We start from the raw sequence: 13,060 nt of genomic DNA, 5'->3' as shown, positions 1-13,060 counted from the left end.
CCGACTTCAACATCAACATGCACTCAGACTTCAGGCTGCTTTGTATAATTAGTTTCTAAAACCCACAAAGCGATTTCAGCCCAATCCTGGAACCGAGTCTCGAGACTTCAAGCATGACACTTCTGACGTCACACAAGTGACAATCGTGACAATGTCAAATAAAGGTGTCCTATTTTGACGAGTGAAGTTAGTGACTTTTCTTCAGGTCTTCGAATTAAATATAACTTTTAATTTCTGCTAATGGCTAAAGATAGTAAGAGAAAGTTACGAAGATTCTAAAAATACATACTTTACTTAGTTTACAATCATACATTAATATTCCCAAACAAAGGCCGTGGTGCCAATGAAAATTTACAAATCATGACAACCCGAGGAAGTTTTAAGAACGCCCGGATGAACTACAAAGTGCAAAATGATCCCGTTGACCCTAAAGGTACCAAGCCAACTCGCGAAGAATCCTCAATACTTGAAATTTTCGTGTTGATGATTGTGCACATTTGCAAGAAGATTTTGTTTTTTGACACAAATTTGAAAATAGCAGTATACTTAGGAGCGCTCTTTTTACTATCTATCGTTGCTGATGTACTAACGTTCCCGAAAACATACTTTTCGAGGAGTGATAATTTATTCAACCAATATTTTGTGAAAATTGGGTGGTTTTGGACTCTATTTCTGACTGTGCCTTATGTATTATTAACATCCTATACAACATGCTGTGGAAAGAGAAGGATAATAGCAACATCTCATTTATCAAGATTATTGGTTGCTACAGCATTTTGGTACATTTGGACCACTGTTTTTAATATGATAGAAACCAGTTATGGGCGCTGCAATAATAAAGGTTTTAACAACAAAATATCATGCCTTCAGGAAGGGCATTTTTGGAATGGATTTGATATATCTGGCCACTGCTTTATTCTTATTTATTCAAGTTTGGTTATGATTGAAGAAGCAAAAGCCATCAATGGATGGGAGAGAATAAAAGACTACATAAGAGATGAGAAGTATGCTCGCAGTGTAGATGACAAGTCTGCAAGCGTTAACCCATTGAAAAATATAAGTACAGATGAGTTGACTATATTAAAAATATCCTATGAAAATTTTACACCATATGTAAGAGCATATTTAATAGCCATTGCTTTGCTGCAGTTGCTCTGGGATGTCATGCTTGTGTCCACTATTTTATATTACCATATAATGGTGGAAAAGTTTATCAGTGGTGTCATAGCAGTGCTCACTTGGTTTGTGACTTATAGGGTATGGTTTACCATACCAAATATTGTACCTAATTTACCTGGAGAAGGTATATTTAAATATAATAATAGAAATAATGCAGTACCTACAACACCAGTATATCGAAAAAGGAGTTCTACAAATGGCAAACATTTTATGGGTATGCCAATTAATACAAGCTATGACTCTGAAAATACTAAAGAAGAGGCAAGATAGAAAATTCTTGAATGGTGACATATTTAAGTGGGTCTGGTTGTATTTAATAGTTTGGGATATTTCAGTTTGGGTTTGTTTTTTATTTAATTAATAAGTTATAATTATGTAAGCAACCAGTAGGTTTATTTGTACTTTTTTAGGACTTCCTACAAATTGTGAATACTGATACATGTGGTTCAGTATGCTTGCCCTAAACATTCAAGATATTATCTATTCTGAAATAACTTAATTTTGGATTATGTTCACTTGTTTTGTTTCTTTGGTGACTGCTAATGTGAAATATTATATTGTGGTTATTGGGCACATTTAAAATAAACTTAATAGAAATCTAAATTATCACTAATTGCACCAACAGTCTTTTTATATAATAGACATATGTCTATAAATAAAATTAAATAAAAAAATTTAAATGATTGAGTGCCCATGGTACCTTTACTTGCATCAGTAATTTTCTTGTGTTTTAAACATTACAGTAGTAGTTGTTATTTATTAACCCAAGCATTTGGATGGTATTTATTGTCAGGAATAAATTTAATTCTAACAATATCTTGTAAATAAAACCAAATTACATATTTTACGGTTTTAATAAATATCTTAAAAGGTAAATAATACTGCTTTTATTGTTATTTTTTAAAGATAGAAGTTTAATACATAGGTACATATAATTAAGATAGTACTTAATTGTTTACTAGAAATAAGGAACAGATCATTGCTGCTAGCAACTCTTCATGTGATCTAGCTATTCCACCTCTCTCTCTCTCTTTGAAGTCAATTGGAAAAAGCTCAAAAAGTCTCAGTCACTTTTTTTTTTTAAATAGGCCTATAAAAGCTCTTTCGAAACTAGTTGCACATTAATGATCATAACTGTGTGGTGCTGTGTGAAAAGGAAAATTATTTACACAGTTTTAAGGAAAAAGTAATGAAAATAATGTGTGGTGTACAGTCAAATAGCGCCAAACGGTTAGTGCTTATAATAATAACGCTAGTGAACTAGGACCCATTACACTATACAAAGTCTTGGTAAAGTAATACTGTATTCACTTAAATAGATGCAATCAAAAAGTCAAGAAGTCTTTGCTGCACTCTCAAGTTCTTCCAATTCAAAATAGATACAGTTACCGGCACGGATGTCGGGCTCTCGGCGGAAGAGTGGGGATCGGTTTGCGCACCCGTACGCATAAGGCAATAAGGCAGTAAATCGCTTCTGCGCAGGTGAAGGTCAGGGCTCGACATCCGTGCCGGTAACTGTATGTAGGTAACCTCATAGCAATATAAGCTAGCGGCAAGTCAACGTAACGAACATCGCTCACATTGAACCTGTTGCAAAAAAACTCCTATCTAATGCCGGCGCTGCGCAAAGAATAAGCTTTGAAGTCCATAATCAGTTGACCACTGATAGGTACTTAATTAGCTATCTCCATAAATACATTGATTTTAATTTTTAGTGCCAGCAAAATGTTTGGCGAGAACTGAAAATGTGAGCAAGGGGCGCAGATATAAAGCATCATGGTGTAACTATCTACCTACAGTTACTGCCTCAGAAATATATACAAGAACAGTAAAAAATATGTTTAGGTAAATCATAAAATATAAATAACAGGTTATAATGGAATATTATTGGCCAATTTGGTTTAGACAAGCAATGCTTAGCGTATAATTTTTTTGAATATATATACAATTGCAACAACAACTCCAATTGATGCTGCGCCTGCAGCGCCTAAATATGCTGGTGGTTGCGACATCACAATCATTTTCAGATGAACTGGTAAATTAGGTATGGTTTTTTTAAAAGATTCTCGTAGTTTGACACGATTGTAATAATTTTCTAATAAGGGACGTTTTCCAGCCGCCCAATATCTACCTTCATATCCAAGTTCCCAAAGGCGTTGGAGGAGAATAGCTAAATTTATGTCCGCAATGGTAAAGTTTTCGCAGCACAGCCAGTTACCTAAAAAAATATATAAGATACATTAGCGTCCATTGGTATCCAATTCAGTGGCGGATCTACCTCAGTCAGTGGGTAAGGGCACATCAACAACCCTAATTTACTTCTGACGTCACAGTCCTTTCCTAATGTGTACTCCCTCATTATACTCGTACTATAATAATATAATATACTAACTTATTTAATCCCCTATCTTCTACTTCATGGTAAAAACCCTTTTTACTTCCTATACACGTCCTATATTATTATACTCTCTTTTGCAACCCTGACGTTCCTACTACCCTACACAAATAGAGATGAGAAACGTCGTTAAATGTAATCACGGACAATGTTAGTCTTTTTTCTGACTTTTAAAGTAGCTTCCGTAAAAATAACGAAAGTAACAACCATAAGTAGTAAGAAGTTCTAAGAAATTATAGCATAAAACAGGAAACGGAATACCTGTACATGTGATAAGAGCAAGAGCGGCAACAGCGGTGATGCGCGGTCTTGTAGCTACTTTTTGGCGCCATAATTATTAATGTGTATCAAAAACATATTGTATAAAAAACCCCCCGACCCAAAAAAAGTACGCAATAATTATGACAAAAGGTTAAAAACGCTAAACCCTATAAAAAGCAAAAAATAACTTTTAACACTACGTAAACTAAATTTTGTCGTGTCGGGGGACCGCTCTAATTCATTACTTTAGATACGTGTTTTTTTTTTAAACGAATGTTGTAATTATGTAGGTATCATTTGATTTATGTAAGTATTTATGAAGGTAAAAAGCGGTCCCCCGACACGTCAAAATTAAGTTTACGTAGTGTTAAAAGTTATTTTTTGCTTTTTATAGGGTTTAGCGTTTTTAACCTTTTGTCATAATTATTGCGTACTTTTTTTGGGTCGGGGGGTTTTTTAAATTTATAATTTAACTAGCTTTTCGCCCGCGGCTTCGCCCGCGTGGAATTCGGTTATATTGCGGTATAAATCACAACTATAAGAAAACTTCTCATTCCCACGGAAAAATCTAAGAAGCGCGATGTAACGCTGGATACGATTAGTTGTTAAACCAAAACTGAATGGTACACTATATTATACGTTTTCCCTTGTGGAGCAAAAACATGCAGATTTTGGGCACTGGAAACCCGGGAACACGCTACATAGAGCTGACCATGCGAAAAACAATGTTTTTCTAAGTGTACTCCAGCAACCCTTAGAGTTTGGCCTTGTGCTTTATTAATGGTCATTGCAAATGAAACCCTTATAGGAAATTGTAGTCTTTTAAATTGAAATGGGAGGTCTGTTGTAATTGGGTGGGTTAGCAGCGGTGAGGGAGTGTCAGACTCATAGTGACTAAAATCGACGTGTTCCGTCATAGGCCCTTTATATACCAGGGCCGCGGTATCTCTTTCGAACAACCCGCAGCCCCGGCTGGCCCTGGCCCTACTGGGCCCCACCGATTTCAAAACACCTTAAGACTAATTCGCGGCGAACCTTAACACCGCGATACAGAAAAGCACAACGCCATCTATCGAGCTATCGGGAAGCTCGCGATGAACAATGAGCTACAGGTTAAAGCGCGAGATATCATTGCACTTCTTATGTATCTTAAAAAAAACAACGTCACCACGTTTTAAAAAGCTATCATTCCACTTCTTACGTATTTTAAAAACACATCGTTACCACGTTTTAAAAACACCCAGCGCCATCTATCGCATACCTCAAGAACTAAATAACTTAACTAATACTTATACAAATTAGTAATTCGTTGAATTATACACACGACAAAACAAATTGTATTGTATTGTATTGTTGTACGATAATCGTATCATTTAGCTTCTAAATTTACATGTTTATATTCGTTTGCAATATATTACCTTGTTTTAAACGACACACAGCGCCATCTACAATCCATCCATCAAGCAAACAATATTTTTGTTTTCCCTCGGGAATATCTATTTTTTCGGGATAAAAAGTACCCTATTATTTAATCCGGACTTCTAACTTTACGTCTGCAAAATTTCAAAGCAATCGGTTCAGTAGTTACGGCGTGAAAGCGGAACAAACAAACAAACAAACAAACAAACTCACTTTCCGATTTATAATATTAGTAAGGATTTTATTTCATGCTTTTTAAAGGAGCTCCTTAATTTTTCCTTCTTTCATTTAATTTATTTTATCTTAAGATGGGGTCGCTATATGCGATCTCGGCCAAAGGAAGCTGTTTAACAATCCTCATGACAAACTGGCTCTGGGAGAATTGCACAGAATGAGAAACAATAAAGATAATTAACCTTTGGACATTCTAGATTTTCAGCAAAAATATAAATCGGTTTATCCGTTTCATTCCGGCAGTTCAGGGTTTCATCCGCCACATCCCATTTCCAGCATCAGGTTCTCGTCAATTAGAAACATGAAGAGAACTCGTCAAGACAAATTCAACGAGCCCAAACTCGATGGGTTTACTAAAAGGCAGTTCAGGGTTACGTCTCCTACCTTCGTGCCCTAACAGCAGACCAGCTCAGTGGTTCCAAAAGACATTAGTGTTTCAAATTTCAGATCCCACATATACTTGCAAGTAAACTGAGCGTGTAACATTCCTATCACATCTAGCAAACGAGCTGATGACCTTGAAGACCTGAACCGATTTCCACCAAACATAGCTAAGAACACTCCCGACTGACATACCTTTTAAATAAAAAAAACCGCATTACAATCGGATCATCCGTTTGGGAGCTACGATGCCACACACACACACACACACACACACACACACACACACACACACACACACACACACACACGTCAAACTTATAACACCCCGTCGTTTTTGCGTCGGGGGTTAATAAATAGCAAATGACAAAAAAACTATGGCTAACTACTGGATATAATATGTGTATATTATTCAAATAATTTTTTATAGATAGAATGATAATCTGCAGAGGTATGCGAAGTTTAATTTATTGTCGTATTGTCATCATCAATTTATTCGTAGTCTCACTTGTGGGTACTCCTTTATGACTTACTAACTATTCCCCGAGGTTTCACCCGCGTCTCGAGTGAGTTTTATTTTGTTAAATAAAAAGTATCCTATGTTCATTCACATCATTCACATTTCAAATGCCGTTTATTATTTTCCGAGAGTTGATCAACTACCTAGATAGTTGATCAACTTACGAGTCTTAGTATTTTCTGGTGACATGTATACAAAGTTTCATGATGATCGGTTAAGTAGTTTTTGTCTGAAAGTGTAGCAAAAAAATGTACTTTCACATTTATAATGTTAGTAGGGTGTTCTAACTTACCTTCAGGCTGCTTTTTCAATTGTTCTTCCACATGAGTTAGAACTTGATCAATAACTTTGAGGACTTTGGAGTACTCCTCTTCATTGGTTATTATTTCATGTTTTCGATCTTGAATCTCAGCTTTGTAAAGTAATATACTTCTAGCTTTAGGATTTTCCTCAGCTAATTTTCTCAGATTTGTAGAATTTCCCAGGTCACCACCTGGCAACATAAGTAGCATATATATAAACACTGGCTGTCTCCAACGGTGACAAAATGCTTTGAGGGCAAAATTATTTGGATACTCGAAAAAGTAATGAGAAAGCTTAAAATTTAATACAAGCTAAGAGATTCACTCTCATTTCAAATGTTTACCTAGATACTCACTTTTAAGTATCTCACGAACTGGCTGAATAAATGGTAACTTGGGAGTTCCACTCAGATGAGGATGAAAGAATGAACCCACAGTAATTAAACCAGCTGGTAGTGCTTCTAACATCTCACGGAATCTATTGATATTATCCAGTACTTTACTGTCTGCTGACACATTTATTAGTGACGTCAATTCTAAAAAAAAGACTTATATTAAAACATTCACTTATCAATAAAATTAAATGTGTATATTGTTTTAAACAAACCTGGATCTAAATAAAATTCCAAATAATCCAAAATTCTTGTAGAGTCTGGTATAACTTCATTTTTTACCTTTAACACTGGTATTTCCCCTCGAGGATTTATATCCAAAAACCATGAAGAATACTGCTCTCCTTTTGTTATGTCCACAATTAAAGGCTCAAACTCAATATTCTTTTCGTAAAGCGTCATGAGTACCTACGAAATAAATGGTAGACAAAGTAAACAACAATAAACTCAAATCTCAGTTTTATTTTTGAAACCACCAGTGGGGTTTATAATATATATCGAGTTGAGTACTTTTACGTTACGTTAATTTAGTTATAACAGCAAAAATAAATATAAACGATAACTTACCTTTTGTGAGTAAAAACTGTAATAATTACAGTACAGATAAATGTTTGATAGCTTTTTACCGGGTGTTGGATTGATATTAATTGTTGGTATTGGTATTTTCTCTAAGTATTTTTGAACATAATGCATTTTTAAGGATATCAGATGGCAACGAAATACACAAAAGTAGAAAATAATAAATCAGCAATTAGTTTCACATGAAATAAGGAGTTAACAAGAGTCCTGTAATCTTGTAAGTTTTCTTCAAACTTCTACGCGCTTTTTTCGCAGCCTACCGCTACCAACATTACGAAGTTAAAATCAGCTGACTGACAGGACCCAGGCGGAAACACAAACTGTACACTACCGGATATCTAAAACCATAAACTAAATAAGGTGTTTTTTTGATAATTTAAAATTCCAAATAATTATAGACAGTGACATTTCACTGTGTAATGTAATCACGAAATATGTTCCTAATGAAATCACCAAATTGTAAAACATGGTCCCACTCAGAAGAAAAATTTGATAACTTTCATGGTGTGAACAACAATGAACAAATATATGTATAAATGAGAATGTTGACCTACGGCTGTTAACTGTAATGAAAGTTAAATGATTCTGATATGCTACAAATAATTCAAATTCATTGCATTTCCATTCTTCCTGAATAAATCCTGAACCACCCTGAGCTCAAAATACGTTGTCTCCAGACTGCAGCTATTGACGTAAAATTATATATTTTTGTCTATGGGGTTCACCAAAGACAAAAGAGTTTAATAAATTCATTACGTTTTGCTGAACTTGAAGTGAATGAATAGTTTGATTGAATCGTGTCGTGTAATTTTTATTATTTTTGAGAAATGTTGTAATTTAGTACTTGACATGTTATTTTAGAAATAAATACTATGGTTATAATTAAGTGTTGGCATACTAATTGAATCTGTTGACAAACTTTTGTATAACATTATTAAACAACAAACTGAACTGAAAATGGAGGTCTCCAACAACACCGACGCCGTCAACCTTGGCGTTGGTGAAGTAGAAGCTGAAATTGGCGAAGAATTAAAACAATTAGAGGAAGGAAAAGATTTTGATACACGAAGTGAAGTGTCTAGTACGTCTTCTAGCGAGTCAAGTACTCCAAGTATTAGTTCTGTTAGCACTAGATCCAAAGAGAGACGCAAATCGTAAACGTACCAAGTCTGAAAGCCATTCACCTCCACAAAATAAACGACGATGCCTTACAACAAGCAGCAGCAAAGTAAAGACGTATGATTATATGACCAAACTGAATTATTTATTCAGGGACACCAGATTCTTTTTGATTAAATCGAATAATGCAGAAAATATAACATTGTCAAAAGCGAAAGGTGTATGGTCTACACTGCCACAGAACGAAGCCAATTTAAATCAGGCGTATCGTGAGTCCAGGAATGTGCTACTAATATTTTCAGTGAAGGAAAGTGGCAAATTCGCTGGTTTTGCACGCCTGGGCAGTGAATCACGACGAGATGTCGCTCCTATATCATGGGTGCTACCGCCAGGCTTATCAGCCAAAGTTTTAGACGGCGTCTTTAAAGTTGATTGGATTTGTCGCAAAGAATTGCCATTTAGTAACACACTACACCTCTATAATCCATGGAATGAAGGAAAGCGGTTAAAATTGGAAGGGATGGTCAAGAAATTGAGCCAAAAGTTGCTGAAGAATTATGTAGGCTTTTTCCTGAAGATGAAGGTATTGAAATGACTCCTATACTCAGAAAGTCCAAGGAGGCTTCCAAAAGGCTATTTGAAAAGTGGAGGCAATTACAGGACATATCGGGCTCCTTTGTCATCTAGAGGATCAAACTTTAGAAACCGCTTGAATTCTTCCTCCAGGAGTAGGAGAAAGCCATTTATATCACCTAGAAATCGAGTTTCATCAAGCTCGTACAAACGCAGATCACCTTCACCATACATGAGAGAGCGCTTGCCAATTTGGTTTGGACGCAATCGAGAGGGTTATGGTAGCAGTAGTACTGCAGCTGAAGCTTATGTGGCAGAGTATATGCGATCAATGCATCATCAGTTGCCTCCATTGCCTTATGTACCCCCACCAGGATTCAGTGGAGCACTGTCTTATGATGGCATACCGCCACCACCCCCACCGCCTCCTCCACGTTACTATGACTTAGCTGATTATCCCGTTCAGTGTTAGTTTATGATAAGAGGTCTTATGAACGCTCAGTGGATGAATTTCTGTGGCGTATTCGTTCCGTGGCGAAGTCGTGAACGTGACTCACATAGATCCTACCGTGATCGGCGATAAAACTGTATCAACCCCAATGTAATGATATAATTTCTGAATAAAAAAATTGTGTTTGAACTGTGAACTTTATTGATGGTTAAAATTAATTATGGTAGTGTTGTGGTGAACTTTGATAATAATATTTTCGAACTTTGTTATGAATTCGGACAATTTAACAAAAACAGGTAATGAAAATGGGACTATTGAAAATAGTTACAATTGTGTGGTTCAAGTGGAAAAATGCAAGGATTCTATTTTTACAGGGTATAAGATATGAAAAATAGTGATGAGAATATGGTATCCGATTATGCTAGATGATTTTTCAAGACTGAAATAGTGAAAGTGTAGCATCAGCCAAATAATGACAGTGTAGTTATGAACTGCATAACTTTTTCTTGGTTGATGATACAAGTCACATAATCAATAATTAAGCAACTTAATAATAGGTAATTTTGTACAACTTACAATGGTTGTGTAAATAACTGTGATAAATAATTTCCACCTATTTTTTACTGTAATTTTAAATAAATTATAATGCTGTGTCCGGCAAATAATTACAACCAAAGAAATAGCCTCCAAATTGCATTTCAATATATTTATTATTGCATGTATTATTTTTATGTTTTGAGTTAGCCTTTACAAACTGTATGTACCTACATTTTTTTTTTATAAATCAAAAGATTGTTTATTTTCTATTGTTGTCATAATTACTCAAATGGGATTCCATAATCATTTGATTTCATTAAGATTAAGTTTTTACCTAAAGATTATACTCCAAATCAGTGCTGAGTACATAATATTATTATGCTTATAATGTAAAAATACACTAGACATCGGTAAGATAATAATATTTCCTTTTTGAGTGACAGTATCTGTGCATAGCAACGTGTGTGAGAAGTTTATCTTTTGTTCTTCTGGCTGTGTGTCCCAAAGAAGACATTTAGTTGCAATGTAATAACAAAAAGCCTAACCAGTACTAAAATCTTAACCAGCTTAGTATAAATCTATTAATGAACACCATTACCATACAGAATTATCCCCTAAGCCTTAGCTTAAGCAAATTGGGTTGTGTGTGGATGGATTTTACCACCTTTTTCGGTTCTTATGAATGTGGTTGTTGCATCTTGTATGAAATCAATAGCCTACGGACTCGTCTGTCAAAGGCGTCCAATTCCGTCTCGAGTCCATTTGAGTATGCCGAAAGATCACATCGATTGACATGGTCCAAACTGTCAAAGGCTCCTTATTCACCACCCGACAACATTTTTTTTTCTTCATCATCATCATCATCTCAGCCATAGGACGTCCACTGCTGAACATAGGGCTCCCTCTTAGATCTCCACAAATACCTGTTGGAGGGGACCTGCATCCAGCGTCTTCCGGCGACCTTTATGAGATCGTCTGTCCACCTTGTTGGTGGACGTCCTACGCTGCTAGTCCTGCGTTGCTAGTCCGTGGTCTCCACTCCAGCACTTTTCGACCCCATCGGCCATCTGCTCTGCAAGCAACAGCCCATTGCCACTTCAACTTGCTAATCCAGTGGGCTATATCGGTGACGGTCTACGGATTTCCTCATTTCGGATTCGATCACGTAGAGAAACCCCGAGCATAGCCCTCTCCATAGCTCGTTGAGCGACTTTGAGCTTTGAGATTAGGCCGATAGGGAGACCACGTTTCGGTGCCGTAAGTCATCACTGGTAACACTCATTTTTTTTCTTACATAGAATAATATCTTAACATTATTTTCTTCTCTAAAATTATAACTACAATTTTAACCGACTTCCCATAAAGGAGGAAGTTCTCAATAAGTCGGGATCTTTTTTTTTGTTATTTATGTTCACCGATTACTTACAGACACCTGGACCGATTTGCTAAATTCTATTTTTGTTTGAAATGGTATACCTACTTCCCAGGTGGTCAGGATCGGAGGTCATGGAAACGCTAAGAAATCGACGGCAACTTTTGAAAGTTGTAGGCATGCATCATCCTCCGAGCCTTTTCCCAACTATGTTGGGGTCGGCTTCCAGTCTAACCGGATTCAGCTGAGTACCAGTACTTTACAAGAAGCGACTGCCTATCTGACCTCCTCAACCCAGTTACCCGGGCGACACGATATCCCTTGGTTAGACTGGTGCCAGACTTGCTGGCTTCTGACTACCCGTAACGACTGCCAAGGATGTCCAATGACAGCCGAGACCTACAGTTTATCGTGCCATCCGAAACACAGTCATTGGTGTCTAATAGTCGGTTTACACTCTCGTGCGAGTGGCGAGGCGAGAGTGTAAACGTTTCCTCGCGCCTCGCAGCTCGCCTCGCCACTCGCGGCGCTCGCCTCGGAGGCGGTTTTTTGGGCACGAGTCAAAGGGATACGAGCGTTGCTGGCTCAACGCAAACCGAACGCACGAGAGTGTAAACAGGAACACGCTACCTCGCGAGCTGCTAGACGAGGTACGAGGCGAGGCGCGAGGCGAGAGTGTAAACCCGGTACCTATTAGATATACTTAGAAAGTAGATACAAACTTAGAAAACTTGCATTGGTACTTGCCTGACCTGGGGCCCGATTCTCCAAAGTAATAATGTCAAAATTGAATAGAAATCGAATCGCAATATGATCGCAATAGCAGTTTTAACCATAATCGGGCATTCTGCTACTAATGATGATGATGAATGATTTAATATAAGACCGATCGTATTCCAACGACATTCGATTGGTTTGCGATTGGTCTGCTATTTTGGTGATTTTGGTCTATACGGTAGTTTGCTCTACAATCATATTGCAATCGTAAATCATTTGCAGACAAAATGATTCATTATTGAATGACAGAAAAGGATAAAAACGATTATTTTAAAAAAGAAATAGCGGAATGCCACATACGCTTGAATCGTAATCGAGTCGGGATTGGATCGCATTCGAATATGAATCGTATGTTGCTTAAGTAAAATTAGGAGAATCGGGCCCCTGGAATCGAACCCGCGCCCTCATAGTCGAGAGGTTGGTTCTTTTGCCCACTAGGCCACCACAACTTGAAAATTGTAGGCATTTTTACCCTATGTAAAAATTCAACACTTAAGTATTTATGTCTGATAACACTATTCAACAGTGGAGGTTTGGAGCTGACCTGATGATGGAGACGATGGAAGGTT

The 13,060-nt window shown here is 36.8% G+C and overlaps 3 protein-coding genes across 3 annotated transcripts; 2 read left to right on the top strand and 1 right to left on the bottom strand.

The window, feature by feature from the left end:
* The first annotated feature begins 121 nt into the window (after nucleotides 1–121).
* Nucleotides 122–2,258, top strand: LOC110370136 (acyl-coenzyme A diphosphatase FITM2). Its single transcript, XM_021325865.3, has one exon. It carries the CDS (start codon nucleotides 361–363, stop codon nucleotides 1,447–1,449), a length of 1,089 nt encoding a protein of 362 aa, XP_021181540.3. The 5' UTR covers nucleotides 122–360; the 3' UTR covers nucleotides 1,450–2,258.
* LOC110370137 (ganglioside-induced differentiation-associated protein 1) lies at nucleotides 2,015–7,966 on the bottom strand. The gene is made up of 5 exons (XM_021325866.3): nucleotides 7,651–7,966; nucleotides 7,299–7,491; nucleotides 7,048–7,227; nucleotides 6,682–6,882; nucleotides 2,015–3,397 (listed from the first exon to the last, which is right to left on the bottom strand). Exons 1-5 carry the CDS (start codon nucleotides 7,774–7,776, stop codon nucleotides 3,096–3,098), a joined length of 1,002 nt encoding a protein of 333 aa, XP_021181541.3. The 5' UTR covers nucleotides 7,777–7,966; the 3' UTR covers nucleotides 2,015–3,095.
* Nucleotides 7,967–8,392: 426 nt separating this feature from the next.
* LOC110370123 (YTH domain-containing protein 1) lies at nucleotides 8,393–12,754 on the top strand. Its single transcript, XM_021325853.3, is given in 6 exon segments — nucleotides 8,393–8,813; nucleotides 8,815–9,281; nucleotides 9,284–9,413; nucleotides 9,415–9,812; nucleotides 9,815–9,884; nucleotides 9,886–12,754. Coding segments are annotated over 6 exon segments (1,311 nt in total). The 5' UTR covers nucleotides 8,393–8,619; the 3' UTR covers nucleotides 9,938–12,754.
* Nucleotides 12,755–13,060: the final 306 nt, after the last annotated feature.

The sequence above is a fragment of the Helicoverpa armigera genome, chromosome 11 (genome assembly GCF_030705265.1).
Source record: "Helicoverpa armigera isolate CAAS_96S chromosome 11, ASM3070526v1, whole genome shotgun sequence".
Classification (NCBI taxonomy): domain Eukaryota; kingdom Metazoa; phylum Arthropoda; class Insecta; order Lepidoptera; family Noctuidae; genus Helicoverpa; species Helicoverpa armigera.
The sequence above is the reverse complement of the archived record's forward strand: the minus strand, read 5'-3'. Positions and strand labels throughout refer to the sequence as shown.